Source organism: Spinacia oleracea, chromosome 2, assembly GCF_020520425.1.
Source record: "Spinacia oleracea cultivar Varoflay chromosome 2, BTI_SOV_V1, whole genome shotgun sequence".
NCBI lineage: Eukaryota > Viridiplantae > Streptophyta > Magnoliopsida > Caryophyllales > Amaranthaceae > Spinacia > Spinacia oleracea.
The window spans coordinates 75,525,428-75,541,781 of NC_079488.1; the positions used below are offsets into that span (position 1 = coordinate 75,525,428).

A 16,354-nucleotide genomic window follows, 5' to 3' on the forward strand; every position below is an offset into this window, starting at 1 on the left:
CTCGAATAGTCTCAAATGTCTCCCTGAGATCAGTTATGTGCGCCGCCCTCAGCTTACTTTTTACGATCATATCGTCAATGTAAGCTTCAATATTTCTGCCGAGCTGCTTGATGAACACAGTGTTAATAAGACGCTGAAAGGTGGCCGGTGCATTCTTTAAACCAAACGGCATCACCTTGTAGCAGTAAAGGCCTTGTTCAGTAACAAATGACGTTTTTTCCTGGTCGTCAGGCCACAACGGAATCTGGTGAAACCCTGAGTAGGCATCCATAAAGCTCATCATAGCATGCCCTGTTGTAGAGTCGACGAGCCGGTCAATCTTGGGCAGTGGGAAGCTGTCCTTTGGACATGCCTTATTGAGGTTGGTGTAGTCAACACACATTCTCCAGGTACCATTAGGTTTTTTGACGAGGACCACGTTAGCAACCCAATCGGGGTACTGACTAGGCCTGACGAACCCAGCCTCCATCAACTTTTGTATTTCCGCGGCTGCCGCCTGATTTCTATCTTCCCCATGGTTCCTTTTCTTCTGACGAACCGGTTTGAAGTTTGGGTCCACATTCAGCTTATGGACGGCTACAGCAGGGTCAATACCCGGCATTTCGTCCACTGTGAAAGCAAAGATATCTTCAAATTCTCTCAAAAGGTGCACCAACTCTGCCGCCAGCGGGTCGTCAGGAGAAATCCCGATGGGCACTACTCTGTCAGGTTTATCTGTGTTTAATACCACATTGAAATGGGCCCCAACAGGCTCTGGACGTCTCTCTTCCATGTGCCCTGCTGAGATAGTTAATGTTTCTTTGACGACCTTGGGTTGCGTGTCGCCACATTTTCGTTTGTTGCTCGATGTCCCTTTCTCTTCACCCGTCCCCCATGCTTCTGGACTCAAGGTGGTTAGGTAGCAATCTCTAGCTTGTTGCTGGTCACCATGTATAGTGCTGACGCTCCCATCGTCACAAATGAACTTAAGAAGCATCAGATGAGTCACAATGACAGCCTTTGCCCTGTTCAACGTGGGACGCCCCAAGATGATGTTATATGCCGTCAGATCTTTCACTATGAGAAAACGGACATCCATTTGCCGAGATTCCTTTTTATTTCCCATCCTCAGAGGAAGGGTAATTATGCCGACTGGGTGGATGACACTACCTCCGAAGCCTATAATGGGATAGTGGATTTTCTCAATCTTTGAGGGATCATGTTGCAGCCGATTCAAGCACTCTAGACTAATTATGTCCGACGAACTTCCTGTATCAACCAAAATACGCCTAACCCTTAGGTTAGCAACTTTTAACTCAATTACCAAAGGATCGTCATGCGGGGTGGAGATTTTCCCACGGTCGGCCTCGCCGATTTCAACTTTTGGAAACGGGTCAACTGTGGCCTTGCCGGACAGCATCACTTGCCCCAATCGCTTGGCATAATCCTTCTGGCCCCGCATGGTCGGCCCGCCGGCGGCCAATCCTCCTGAGATGACTGCCACGCACTCTGGGTTGGTACGATTCCCATCTTCCTCCGAGGGAGGGGATTTGTTTTTCTTGTAGAAGGGTTTGCCAGAACCTCCCGTGTTCCTGCTGATATAACTTTTTAAGAACCCCTTGGTGGCTAGGCCATCCAATGCCCTTTTCAAGCTCTTACATTCATTGGTGTCATGCCCAATGTCACTGTGAAAGTGACAGTACAGTTTAGGGTCCCTACTTTCTGGTGGCGACTTCATGGGAAATGGACGATCAATGTCATATTTGGACCCGACGTCCATCAGAATTGTGTACATGTCTGTGTTATACTCGAATCGCTCCCGATCATAAGTTCTGGGCCGTTTCTGACCTGCCGCTCCGGGGGCCCTGTCTGACTCTTTTGCAATAGCCCACGTCCAGTTAGGCCGGTTCTTCTTTTCGAATTTCTCCTTTTTTGCCGCTAGCTTGGCGGTATCACTTCCTCTGGGGTCTTTCGGGACGCTGCAAATCTCTGTTGCATGAATGAAGGCCTCGGCCTCATCCAGCACTTCTGCCATTGTTCGGACGCTTTTCTTTACCAGATCAAACTTGAAAGAGCCCTTTTTAAGCCCTCGAATGAAGTTATCGAATGCAACACCATCTGGCAAATCCGGAATTTGCCCTGCCTCTAGATTGAATCTCTTCACATAACTCCCCAGGGACTCGTCCTTCCCTTGCTGAATCCTACTCAGATGCATGCTCGTCTTCTTCTCTTCCTTGTGAGCTATGAACCGAGTAGAGAACAATAGCTCGAGCTCCGAAAAAGAGCGAATAGTTCCGGCTGGAAGTCTCTCGAACCACTAGAGGCTACTCCTTTGAGTGTGCCCGGAAAATACTTACACCAGGTTGAGTCAGTTGTTCCTTGGACATACATGTGATGCCGGTAAACCAAGAGGTGCATGTCCGGATCTGTGGTACCATCGTAAGCATCAATGTTGGGCGGCTTGACTTTGGGTTCCCTCGGGGCTCTCATGATGGAGTCTGCAAAAGGAGTGGTGTGCCCTAGGGCCATGTTGGACACCCCCTCCTGAATGTGATATACAGGGTCTTGACGCCTTGAGTAGGGTAGCCGCTGGGAGGACTCGCGTCCGCGAGTTTGACGGGTTGGACGGGTGGCCCCTGGACGCGCCTGGCTCAGATGCGTATAAGTTGGATGAGGGAGAGGTCTATCCGGCATGACGGGGGTTGACCCAGTGTCAGAAAGTTTAGACTCAGAGTCAGGCAACTGCTCTGCGCGTGGCTGCTCACGTCCTCGGGACGTTCTCCGATCAGCCGCCGTGGCATTCGGCGTGGTAGGTAAGACATTGCCTGATTGGGCTGACTTGTTGGCGGCTGTCTCCTTAGGTCCTCGCCTGTCAGCCTGGTCCAGACATTTGGGGGGCGCAAAGAAAGTGTTGGCCTATTGCTTGCCGGCCTCTCATGATTTGCAGCCACAACAGTGGTGTAGATCAGCATACTCTTCTGTACCTCAGCATTAACTGTCTTTCCCACATCAGCTTGGAACTCAGCCAAAATAGCCCGAAGAGCACCCACAGAGACAGGCATATCAGGGTTCTCCTCTATTACCGTATCCACCCGAGGATCCAGGTGTCCTCCAGGAGGGGTGCGATTGGCCTGGTCGTCCTCCTCGCTGAGCACCTCTACCTCGGCAGTGTGACGAGGGGTGTGCCCGGCCGCAAATATACGCGCGGCATCTTCGGTGATTCTTGTGGCCGGCGTATGATGTTCAGTCGGCATTTCTCTTTCGAGGGGTGGTCGCTCTACTCGCGTAGGCCGCCCAACATCGTTGTCCTGTCGTTGATCTTCCATGTTACCGTACCTCCCCACAGACGGCGCCAAATGTTGTGGGGTTTTTCCGGTGAGATACCTTGGAGGTTTCTTGGTAACTTTTAAAGATTAAACAAGATTGTATTTTTATAGAGAGAGAAAGTAGAGAGAAGGCAGAGCAGCAATTGCTCTAGAATGTATTGATTGTGACCCCTTTTTCTAGGGAAGTGGGAATATTTATAGTACTAGGTTTTTGTGGGAATGACCTAATATTCCCCTTACATGATTGGCTGGGGAATGGGAGGAGGACACGTGTCCTTTCTCCTTACAATTCTCTGGTCCCTTTTAGCAATAGTGGGCTATTTGGGCCTATTGTGCTTAGTCATTCACTTGGGATACATACTAATTAAGCCCTTTTCCAGGTATAGGTTTTATACGTACATTTATACACACTTAAATACATACATTGTAGATACCTAGATTAATACTCATGCCCCGGAGTAGACTTCGTATGATTTCTGTTTAGGGGGCGCAATACGTGTCAGGTGTCACATCCTCATTGGTACACGAAGGCACGGTAATTTTGCCCACAACAAATATTACCATGAAAAGTTAACTCTTGAAAAGACAACATACAAAGGCTAATAATCTAATCACGATTAGAACTACTTACTAAATACCCTTTTAAAAGCAAGTACACAAAATGACAAACCCAAAAATTCCTCCACCAAGGAAAATAGGACAATGCAAAAATATTTCACATTAGTCTTTAAAGGAATAAGCATACCTTTAAAAAAAAACTAAGGTCTACTCATGAAATTAAACATGCATGAAACCAAAGTAAACTAGAGAATACAATAACATGTTCATACATCATAAATAATTTAAGTCCTCTAATTTCTAGTAATAATTCCAATAAACATCATTTGAAAATATACAAATCAATTTTAATATTTTCAACTTCACAAAATATAATTTGTTGTAATGGCTATTAGAGTTGAACACGTTAGAATAATAACTTATTAAAATAAGTAGTTTAGAATGAACCTCCCTTGATAATCAAGGATGCGTATTATATGAAGTTCCAAAATCTTCAATCAATCCTCCATCACGATATCATGGCCACCATTCACCAATCATCTTCTCCAATACTTTACTTTTGAATTTTATTATCCAGAAAAATAAGGTTCGTTATTGAAGTTGTAACTAACGATCAATATCATCAATTGATAATCTGACCGTTGAAAATCAAGCCTAAGAGTTCCGGATATTGTGTCAACATTTCAGGATAATCGGACCACAAATGACCCTTGATCGGGATCAATCTTTGAGACTGCTCCCAGAAAAACGTGAATGAAAAACATATTTGGAAACCCTATAGCATTACAAGAAAACGAAAAAAATTCCGACTGTCAAAAGTAGTTGGTAAAAGGGTGATTTTGGTCGGTAAAATGTTTACCGACTACTTTTTGTCGCTAATGGGTAGTCGGTGATCCTTGGTCGGTGTTACGCAAAAATCCGACTGAAAAGTAGTCGGTAAAAAATACCGACTACATTGCCGATTACTTTGGTAGTCGGATTTTACCGACCATTTTAGCAGTCGGTAAAATACCGACCATTTTAGCAGTCGGTAAAATACCGACCAGTTTTGCAGTCGGTAAAATACCGACCAGTTTTGCAGTCGATACTTTACCAACCACTAAGGTAGTCGGTACATTACCAACTGACTGTTAGTCGGTAAAATCAAGATAGACAGTCGGTAATCTTATATAAAGAAATAAAAAAAATTGAAACCGACAACTGGTGTTAACCCATTTCCAATTCCTATATCCAATCTTGGAATTTTCGGATCAACGACAAATTCCAGCCACAACACAAAATAAAAGAACTTGACATTATTATTAATTTATTATAGCAAAATTACATATTTTAAAAATAATATTACCATAAATTACAAATAACCAAGAAAATGCTTGTCTATCAATATCCCATCAACTTAAGTGTAAATTTGAGGCCTAATTTACGGCTTTCATCTTCTAGCCGTAAGTATGTGCAACACTGATTAGAGCATCTACAATGGTAAGCTAATTTCTAAATTAGTTTGTCATGCCACATAATATTTCAAGCTACTTTAGCTAGTTAATACCCTAGTGGTTAGCTACTAGCTTGATATTTAATGTAGTCATATTTATCAATCAATATTTTTAATTTAATTGAATTTAATATTATTTCATTGGCAAAGTTTTCTCAAGCAAATTAGCTTAAATTAGCTAATTTGCTTGGCCAAGCTAATTTATTATTTCAACTCCAATGGTCAAGCTAGTAGCTTGGAATTTCTAAAAATTGCAAGCAAGTCCCTAGCTACAACCATTGGAGATGCTCTTAGTAGTTGCATCCCGCTATACACAGTCTCACTTGAAGCACCCACAACCTATTACAATAAAGAGAAAAGGCAGATTTCAGAGGCTTATGGTGAAGGAATATGTCCTTTAATCAAGATGGCAATCACTAAATATAGATTGGGATTAATAATGGAGATTAATAATCCGGTTATTTAGGTGGTCATAATGTTTTGCTAGAAACCAATTATAATATGTGGGCTAATTATTATTGGGCTACTACTAATATAAACGGGTCCTATAAGGTCACACAAAATAGAGTATTGGATATGATAAATATGATCCAAGGCCCATGATGGTCTTTGGTGTTGGATAGGATTTTGGAGTAGTTAAGGTTTATTAGGATTACTAGGTTTTCCAGGTCTACTAGGATTGGTTATCAAGCTATTATAAACGTTATAAATAGACGTGATTACCATATGATTAAACACAAGTTGAATAAATCATTAACCTTATTCAATACTCCAAATCCGTCCCTTCCTTGTGAAAGTGAGAGAGAGATTTCCATCTTCTCCATCTGTTCTAGCAAACGAAGCAAGGAGATCTTGATCCGTGCTCGTGTGGACTAAGTAGAGGAATCAAGCTTGGGATTCTGTCTCCGAATTGGTCCTTGTTCGTATACTCGGGAATCACGCATCAAAGGTATATTTAACTCCTATATTATGATTCATATTAATGTATGCTTGCGATCCTATTAGATGTGAGAAAAGTGTTTTATGCAATTCCGCTATTAGCATCTAATCCTACATATGGTTGGGTATAAAATTAAGATCCAAATTTCACCAACATAAAAGTTAAACTTATCTAAATTAAAATTCTTACTTCGTTCTTCTTCAGATAGGTTTTCCTTGAGTTATTCACCCACATCCACAAATAAAATCATTGATAAATATCAAACAAAAACAAGAAAAAAAAACAAGAACAAAAACAAAATTACTTGACGACATTAAAAAACAAAAATAGAGACGAAATTACAGTAAGAAAATGACGATAAAATAAAATAAAAGACATACCCCAATGATGAATTTAGTGAGATGATCCAAGAAATGAGAGATCTACGAGAGTTATACGAGAGAGAGGGGGAAATGAAGGAGGGATGGAGATGAAGATCAATGGAAGGTTGTGAGAGGGACGGATATGAAGATCGATGGAGATTGATGATGGAGGGAGGTGAGAGAAAGAGGGTGGATAAGAGATTGAAAGAGAGTGGGAGGCAGATGACAGAGAGAAAGAGATGGGGAGCTTGAGTTGTATCTTATGGGCTTTTAGGGTTATGGCTTATGTGGGATAGCGGGTGAGTTAAGTACTCCGTACATTTTTTACTCAAAAAAAAATACCGACTAAAGATCATGTAGTCGGTAAACTTATTTTTTTTTATCAAAATAAAAGAATTTTTTTGGGGTAGGTGTAACAAGAATGTTGCCGACCATCTGGTTGGTCGGAAAATTTCCGTAACATTTTTTTATGAATTGGTCGAATTTTTATCGTTTGCTTAGCGGTCGGTATTTTTTAAAAAACGGACGTTAAAATACCGACTAACTTAAAGTAGTTGTTAATTTTATTTTATACCGACTGCTTAAAAAGTAGTCGGTAAATTGAGTTTTACCGTCGAATTTATGTGTGGTCGGTAAAATTAGTCGGAAATAACCCGTTTTTCTTGTAGTGTAGATGTCCTTTTTCTTTCACTCAAACTCACTAATAAATTTCCTCACAAATCATAAGAAGTATTCATCCATTGAAATATATCTCGTTTTCAAATTGTTGTATTTTAAGTGTTTTCAAGGCTAAATGTAGAACGAGAGAATCTTACGGAAAGCCGTGGTAACCAAATCACTGCCTTGAAAACGAGATTCGGTGCAACCGAGGTGCACATTTGTATTCACCGATTCGTTTCCTAAGGTTTACACAACTCTCAACACACAAATGCACTTTAGGGTGATGAGATGGAGCCACGTAAACTTATGCCCAAAAAGAATAAGACGGGAAAAGCTTGAAGAGATATGAATAATCATGACTTAATCATGAACTAAAAGTCTTCCATCCAAAACAAGAGGAAAGGAGAAGGAGAAGGAGAGGAAGATATCAATATTGTGTACCCACAAATAAGAAAAGTGAGGAGTATTTATAGGATTAGTGGAGGAGATAAAACAACCAAAGAAATCAAAAGACTCAAAGGAATCCAATGATCTTAATCATCCAATTAAACTCATGATAATGAAGAGATTATAACCTTCAAATTCAATAGAAATAATGGACTACATTCAATCATAATAATTAGAATTACAACCATCCTTAAATCACATTAACAAGGTTGTTTAAGAGAAGGAATCCAAAGAGGAACTCAAAAGCCGGACAAACACAAGCCTTTGGCCTTCGCCCGATCTGGCACGAGTGCACATCCCAAATGCTTCTCAAATTCCCGTGGTCGGGCGAGAGTGCATCGCTGAATCCATAATTTCCATTTGCACTCGCGCCCGGTGGCACCGGGCGAATCCTTTTTCGAGCTTTAATTCCAACAAGAACTATAATTTTGTGACGGAGGTAGTATAACTTGAGATAAAATAAGTTCAAGAAAAATTAAGAAAAATAAAGTTATCCAAGTTATAACTAAAATATATTTTAATAAGTTTAGATAAGTTTTGATAAGTTCTATTAAATTCAGAAAAATAAGTGAAAATCAGGTGAATAGAACTCTGAAATTAAGTGAATTTATCAAAACTTATTTTAGTTATAATTATACTTATTTAACCCATATTTTTTTCCAAAATAAGTGAAAATAAGATGAACATAACAACTTTCTAATCGGATTTTGACCAACACACATAATTTTTTATTTAAACTAGTTGTTGGAACGTGCGCTAGCGCGCACGTTCCCCCAAGATATAAAACACTGTCTCACGGAACACTATACAAATCACAAGCCTAATTACCATAGAAATAGTTAAAAGTATGAATATAGTACTCCATACATAATAAGAAACACGACTAATTACTTGATGTGGGTTACATATATAGAATTCATGGCTAAGAAATAAAAATTTACATGGCTAAGTTCAGGAAAATTAAACACGACCGGACTAACAGCCACAAGAGAAAGATCAGTCGTGATAGTTCCTCGCCCAACTTTGTGGCAACATACGACTCTGCAAAAAAAGATCCATGTGACGAAGCAAGAAACATGTAAGGACTAATGTCGTACTCAATCACCTGGTATATAAGGCCATAATATTATAATCAATTCTGTAGTAAACCATATCCCATCCCTAACTTTCCACCTACATATAATCGACGCGAATTTTCCATTTGTCAGCAGCTCATGGAAATAAAAATGAAGTTGTATAAATATATATTACAGAGCGTCAAATTGTAGTATATAGTATATTACCTGAAAATGAAGGAGCAATTATGCTCCTTATATGCACGGACAAAAGAGACAAAGGATTTTTGTCCTTTCTACATAACATCACGGTCCTTTTTTGCGATAGATCTTATCTGAAATAAGATTTGACAACAGAGAACGGAGGAGAAATTAGTTTAGTAACAACAGTTTTCTGTTTAACAAGACCACACATACAAGTATGCAACTAACTATGTCTTCAATTCCAGAGCATTTTATGTTGAATAATCATCCCAAAAAAAATGAAAGTTCATCAAAACAATACTTCAAACTGCCGAATCACCCACCTGGGGAATAATATCAGGAGCATTATTTGAGCACTCCCGTTCCTGGAGAGGAACCCTCCTAATCTGCAGAAATTTTACATACGCTTCCTCCTGTACATTTTACAACGGTATAACAATAAGTATATCACAAGAATCAACAACATTTGAACACTAAAATTCTAACTCCAAAGTCTCAAGTCTTAATCATTATGTGAAAACTCAAGTCAAGAAACTACCTTGGATAAATGAAAGACAACTGCAGTTCCTGACTCCCCTTGCGAGCACTCGAGCAGTTCGTCCAACTCTGTGAATAAATAAATTTGGATCTTGTGGAGGATCATACTGTAATAACAGAACAAAAGAATTGGTATTTTACATGATCTAATTCTATGATACGGAGTAGAAAGTATTAGCGCCTGAAACTAATTTTAGCCTTACTTTCCCCTCACTACTTCCAGTAGAACTGTAGCAGACATTACAAGATAAAACTTTTATCCAATGCCCAACTGGCAGTTATAGGAATTTCAGCACAAATTGTAATATCCAAACTCAAAACAGGGAAAGAAAATTCAGCACAAAATCGATCTATCGAAATTTCGACGCAGTGAAAGTAAGTCCAGAACATAATAGTATTATCAGAGAGTGAATACAAGATGCTTAAGTGATTATTCAAGTATATGCATCTAAATATAACCAATGGTCAATGCTGTAATGTTTTGATTGATTTCTAAACTCACTATTTTTCATAAATGTAAATCTGAACTTCTCAGACCATATAAATACTTGTAGCCTCTAATTAGATCGTCTATGCACATTAGAGTTTGAGGATATCTTGATGTGACACGGGTTCTTAATTGAGTTAAAATGAATACTCTAACACAGACAAGGACAGTAATTGTTAAATTCAGGAAGGGTATCAAGTGGTAACAGGAAGCCTACCCAATCTCCGATTACAAAAGGCTAACCATGATTCAATTGTGGAGCACTCTTTTCTTCGCCAGTGCATAGGCATCCATCAAAGTGAAGTTTAAGCTCCAGACTACTTGCAAACCCATGGCAACTATTAGATAGCTGCAAAGGCAATACGTTTTTCAGTCATTCGTCTTAAATCCCTCCAAATACAAGGATGAAACTTTATTTACACTAATTTACTTCCCAAAGACACTTTCTAATATATCAATTTTTAAACAATCTTGAAGGGTTCTAAGATCATACTGTATAGTTTTTCGGTAAGTGATGATAACTGAAGTAGTATATGATCTATCTGACGAACTCCTAGAAGGGTCCCAAACCAAACAACAAACGAAATTCATACAAGCTCTATATTAGGTGATCGGTCTAAACAAAGCTCTAACGATGGTCTGTAGAAAAACATACATGTACCAACCCGAAAAAGAGAAAATAAGAGCAGGTCCAGACAACCAATAAACGTCATCCACCTAATTGGCATCAAGGATCTAAGCCAATTTCAGGACCACCCTTCGCGAATTTATGTAAAGATTTCAACTATTTATATCATGAACGAGTTGAATGATTCTCGAAATAGCTTACACCTAAAAAGGTGGATAAAGAACCTTGAACAATTCCACAACCAGTCAACCACCATAAAATAGGTTGATTCAAGCGAGCAAATCACCACCCATGACATCAATTTACCAAAAGATAAAGCTCGTTTGCGAACCCATGACATCAACCCATAAGAGACGAAAAAACAGCAAAATTGTGTTCAATTCCGGTTAAATATATTGTGATTCCGTTTACTGAAAATATTTTCAAGGAAAGATGCAATTAAAAGTAGTTTTCATGTCTTCTTAACAGAAAATTATAGAGAAGGGTGATGGAGGTGGAAAAGGACAATGGATGAGAGGAGAGGAAAATGGACCGTCCATTCTTTATAAAAGAAAAATGTTACCATGCTTAAACAAACATAAGAAAATGATTTTCTTATAAAATATATTCTGTCAAAAAAGCATGAAGTACTAAGATACTAAATGGATGAAAGGTTATTTGCTCAGCCTGTCTAGTCAATTAAATTTATCACGATCAATTGAAGATTAGTTAGATTTAAGGCTTCATAATTTTGCCCGAAAAATAAGATATCAAATAGGCTTTCAACCACAAGGGTCGTCATAATAGGCTTTATCTCACTAATGTATCAACTCCTCTTGCTGTTTTTCTTGTTCATTTTCGATCTTCAAATCTCACTTAACCAAGAAGCACATTAATCTAATTTCAAATTCTCCATACTGACGCACAAGATGTAACTGTGAAAGCATTTATTAGAACCCTACTATTGTCTCAGACACACACACAGTTTCAAATCTGCATTCACCCAAGAACTGGAATTAGGCTCATCTTAGGAAAATATTAGATCAAGCAAGAGGTTTTTCAAACTCATGCTTAGTCAACCGAATTTCCCAGGCAACAAGAGGACATGCAAGACTGGGGAGGTAAACTCTTCCTCCGTAACAAATGATAATCCCTTCCTCAACATTCTCTACAGTCTACACAAAGTACCCCTGAATACCTGGTGACAACATTTATACTCAAAATAACACTCTTATTTAACATGTTAGGGTGCCAGACTTGGAACTTACCATACACAACCACAAGGTCATAAAACAAACTCCTTACATCTAGAAGTTTTGGATCATCTAACTATTGTGAATTAAGACCCTTTCATTCAACACAAGTGGATTTGCACAGAGATAGATAAGAATTCATCATTATAGCAAGTGGATTTACAGTCAATATATGAATTTGTTCTCAATGTTGACATATAGTAAGGTTTAAATGTAATCAATGGACAAATATGTTAACTATTGGCCGTTGCTAGAAATGTTACAGGCATCAAGCATCAGTATCAGATTATTTTTTCTCCATATATCAATTTATCTTTTTTCCCTTTCTAAACATAAAGCAAATATGTTCAGAAATTATCTTTAGAAGGCTTGCTAAGGCAGCTTTTTGGTTCCATTTAATTAGAAAATATTGTAGTCTGAGTCTAGATATAGGCATCCAAATTACTAAACAACATCCAAATTATTAAACATAAAATATACCAGAATGGTCTGATCGGTTGACATCCCAAACTTAAAGTCATCCGGCATAGGTAAATGAGCAGGGCGCTTTCTGACATAGTTCTCTTGCAGAGGCTTTGGAATTTGAAATGAAAACATGGACATAGTCACCCCTTCCATAATGAATTATGAATGCTCCAGTAGGTATATGCATATAGACAAAACAAAGGAGTTATGGAAATTGCACCATAACAACCATATTCACTCCTCTCCAAGCTCCTTTAACGTCTAGTTTATGCACAAACCGTAAAACATCAGCATAGGAAAGCACCCTCATAACTTTTTGTTATGCAAACCTTTAATTTGAACAAGTTAAAGAAAAGGAATGTTGATCGATCATTCCACACATACAATAGTTACAAGCTATCTACAACTTACCATAGCTTTCTGCCTACTGCATAAGATGATTCTCGGTGCCTCATGCTTCTTTTACCATCCTCGTTTTGATAATTGCATCTCACAAGAGAAGCATTATTCTCACCGGTGTTCTCACTGCAAAGAACAAAGGTAGGATAGATGTGAGAACCTCTACCTCATACTCCACTTCCATAGAACCAAAATAAAGCTCAATCTACACAAAGAAATTCAGATTCTCATCATAATTAACAAATTAAATTCTAGACTATTTAAGCATTCTAATGAGCTTATCATCTTGTACAGGAGAAAACACCTACATCAAGTTTCCAAAACTATTTGAACTCAACCGTATATAACATGCAAAAATTTATCTCAGTGAATCAAATCTTAGTATTTCGTTCATAAAGTCGAACTAATAATAGTTAGTAAGGTAATGGATCAAATTACTTAAACACTCAAAAGATATGACAACTCCTGCATACTACCAGTTCTACTAAACAATTTAACAACCGGATAATCACATAAAATTAACAAAAGTCAGAAGATAATTCAAATATCCAAAATTCAAAGATTGAAGAGGAGAAAATCTGCATGCATAGTGTATAATAAATATTCATTTACATAATTCAACTATACAAAATCCAGGTGCACATTATAGTATAAACTCCGAAGTTGTTAAAATTTGAAGCAAAATTTCAACCATAAAACTCAAAAGAAATGTAACAAAATTTAACGTGACATTGCCGATAAGATTCGTCAATACCTGCACCCCAAACAAAAATAACAAAGGAAACAAATGTTACAAGTTTAAACTCACAGAGCCATAAAATTACAGCACCATAAAAAATATTAATGAAATTGAATTAGAAAAGGTATAAAAATAATAACCCTAAATCAAAATCACTGGAATCAGCCAAATAAACAGAAAAAGATTTTATTAATTCGACATATTAGTTGTTCTTGAAGCAGCACCAAGATACAAGACCTTGGCACCATATTGTTGTGATTAAACAGAAAATGAGATCCTCCCAATCAGGAATAAAAAATAGCCACATAAAAAGATTTGTGAACATTACTCTTGCAATAAATACTTACAGTCCAAATGTTATCAACATCACCAGGAATTGCAGCTTCCAACTTTGATTGTTAATGTTGCTGTATAATGTAAAAATACAATTTAATTTAAAATCAAGATATGATAACCCATCTTTAATAGAAAGACAACGTAAAATCACAATAACTAAGAATCTCTCGGCAACTAATGATAGTAGCTTCTCCTATGAAACTTCACTTACACCAGCAATCAAATTCAGTTGATTCCTCAACAGAAAGACATTACTTGCATAAACCCCAGACACCTTATCTAAAAATTCAGAACCTCATTCATATTACAATTTACGGTACAATGCAAATTGTAGTCCTATATTTCTCTCAATAGCTTGGTGTACGACCAAATTTCACAAACATTGAAACACAAATGAATTACCCAGCTCAAATTACATTACTAAAACAGTAAATCGTCAACAACATTAAAAATGAAATGAGATTATAAACAAAAGAAGAAAACTTACAATTCTTCTAATGAGTTAGAACCTAAAAAAAAGAAAAGTGTAATCCCCCTCATCTCTCTGTCTCTCGCCTTATGCAGTACTCCGTAGAATTTTAGAGGAGCGGTTGAATGATTCGGTCATGATATTTTGAATTAACTGTGCAATAAACAAATAATAATTAGCAAATAAATTGTATATGCTTAATTGGAAATATGCAACTAAATGTTCATACGTAGACCACAGAGTAGAGTGAGTTGGTGGGCGTAGTTCAACAGCATATCGCCACAAGAAGGTGCTGAAAGAAGATCAGCACCTGTGACCAGCGTGATAGGGACAGAAATCAAAGAATTCGAAAGAAATTAGAGGCTTGGATCAGCTCAGATATACTATGGGAGTTCATTACTCCTTAGTGACACAGATGACTCTGCCTAATTTGGCTACACGCTTAATTAAGCTTGGGTGCAAATTAAGTTCTAGCTTAAAAATAGAACTTGATACACATATAAGTCATCATCGTGTTGTATAGATCAAGTTTTCAAGTTGATGCAATTCCAGGAAAATATATAAAGCAGACAGAACAACCATTATCTATACTCTATAGCTAGCATACCTGAACTGAATCAAAAAAGTTAAACAATTGGGGGTTTACTAATTTAAGAAAACAAACATAAGGTTAAAGCATACATGAACAATATGGGATGCAACATCTATATGATAATTGAGCTTATCAAATCAACAAGTCCAGAAAACAGAAAAAAAAAAACCACAAGGCATAAGAAAGAAAATAAATTGAGCCGAAATTAATAACTGCATCAAATCAGGTACAAAAACAATACCAAGAGCAATCAAACACTAACTTTCAAACTGCATCCAATCAGATTCGGAAACAATCCTAAGACCATGAAAATACATTACCAAAACTGGAACTGAATCATCTATATCAAACTATATCAATTGATTACATATGCTAGGCTTGTCTAAGAGAGGGAAAGGCAAGAACATTCATCCTCTTTGGCTGATTTTTGACAAATTTAAGGAAGTTTAGAAATCCCTAACTTGATTTTTGAGTAAAGATCCCTAGAAAGTATAAATATGCAATCCTCGATGAGAATAAAAACATACCTTAATGTCACCATTCATTGAATCATTACTGTCTTCAATTCGCACAAAATCTCCATAACTTGTATTCAAGAAGGAAGCTGTGATAATAAATTGAGTATTTCTGCAAATTTTCGGCATTTAATGCTACAACAGATGCCTCATTTATCTTTCTGGATATATTTTCCCCAAATCAGCAACAAAAAGCAGAATAAATCAACAAATACATCAATCTAATAAATTAATATCGAAAAAATTAACTACCATATAGAAAAGGTCGAATAAGAGAGATACCTATCTTTGATACCTTTCACGGGGGTGAAGAGCTCGCCATGGAATTACTTCTCAGGTTCCATTCCTTTCGTACTTCTATTAAATTTCAAAAAATCTACATAAATCCTAAATCCGACCATTAAACCTATTCTTTCAATAATGAAACTAAGAAAACTTGGCATAAATGGTTGATGGAGATTACAATATTTAAGAGATCTCACCATTCTTGCCGCGACGAGAGAGCGCGCATCAGAGAGGAGTAGGGCAGAGCAATGAAGGAGAGAGGAAGAAGAACGGAGAGGAGAGAGAAAACGGTGGCGGTGGAGATTGGAGTGAGAAGGTAGGGTTTGCCGAAAAATCATCCAAGAATCAGGGGTGAAAGAAAGAAGAACTGAAGAAGGGAAGCAGGGAGGACTGGAGGAGGGAGCGTGGGATGATCCGTAGAGAAGGGTGTACGTGGCACAATCTAGCAAGAATGGCAAATGAGTAATAAAGAGATATATGTGGGGGTAAATTTGGCAGCACACTATTGCTGCAATAGTAACTTGAAGTTTGTATGTTTTAAAGTGTTAGGATAAACAAAAGAATATCCTCAAGATACTACAGGAAGGACGCCGTTTAAGGTCAAAAGCCCCATACGGTGCCGTTTCAACGCCAAACTTTCGTGTTAT

General features: G+C 37.9%; 1 protein-coding gene across 2 annotated transcripts; it reads right to left on the bottom strand.

Annotated features, from left to right (window-relative positions):
* Positions 1–8,570: 8,570 nt before the first annotated feature.
* LOC110794226 (uncharacterized) lies at positions 8,571–16,296 on the bottom strand. 2 transcript variants are annotated; one of them, XM_056837047.1, is made up of 10 exons: positions 15,905–16,296; positions 15,705–15,779; positions 15,435–15,583; positions 14,334–14,468; positions 13,858–13,917; positions 12,784–12,897; positions 9,562–9,667; positions 9,347–9,436; positions 9,048–9,154; positions 8,571–8,805 (listed from the first exon to the last, which is right to left on the bottom strand). In XM_056837047.1, exons 4-9 carry the CDS (start codon positions 14,384–14,386, stop codon positions 9,116–9,118), a joined length of 462 nt encoding a protein of 153 aa, XP_056693025.1. In that variant the 5' UTR covers positions 14,387–14,468; positions 15,435–15,583; positions 15,705–15,779; positions 15,905–16,296; the 3' UTR covers positions 8,571–8,805; positions 9,048–9,115. The 2 variants fall into 2 exon arrangements, with proteins under 2 accessions (XP_056693025.1, XP_056693026.1); XM_056837048.1 differs by lacking the exon at positions 13,858–13,917.
* Positions 16,297–16,354: the final 58 nt, after the last annotated feature.

Excerpts from the sequence above, each read along its gene's own strand:
- LOC110794226 (XM_056837047.1), bottom strand. The coding sequence starts at position 14,386 with ATGAGGGGGATTACACTTTTCTTTTTTTTAGGTTCTAACTCATTAGAA. Across the intron at positions 13,918-14,333 it reads TCTAACTCATTAGAAGAATT|CAACATTAACAATCAAAGTT; the intron begins GTAAGTTTTCTT and ends TACATTATACAG. Across the intron at positions 12,898-13,857 it reads ATGTTGATAACATTTGGACT|TGAGAACACCGGTGAGAATA; the intron begins GTAAGTATTTAT and ends TGTTCTTTGCAG.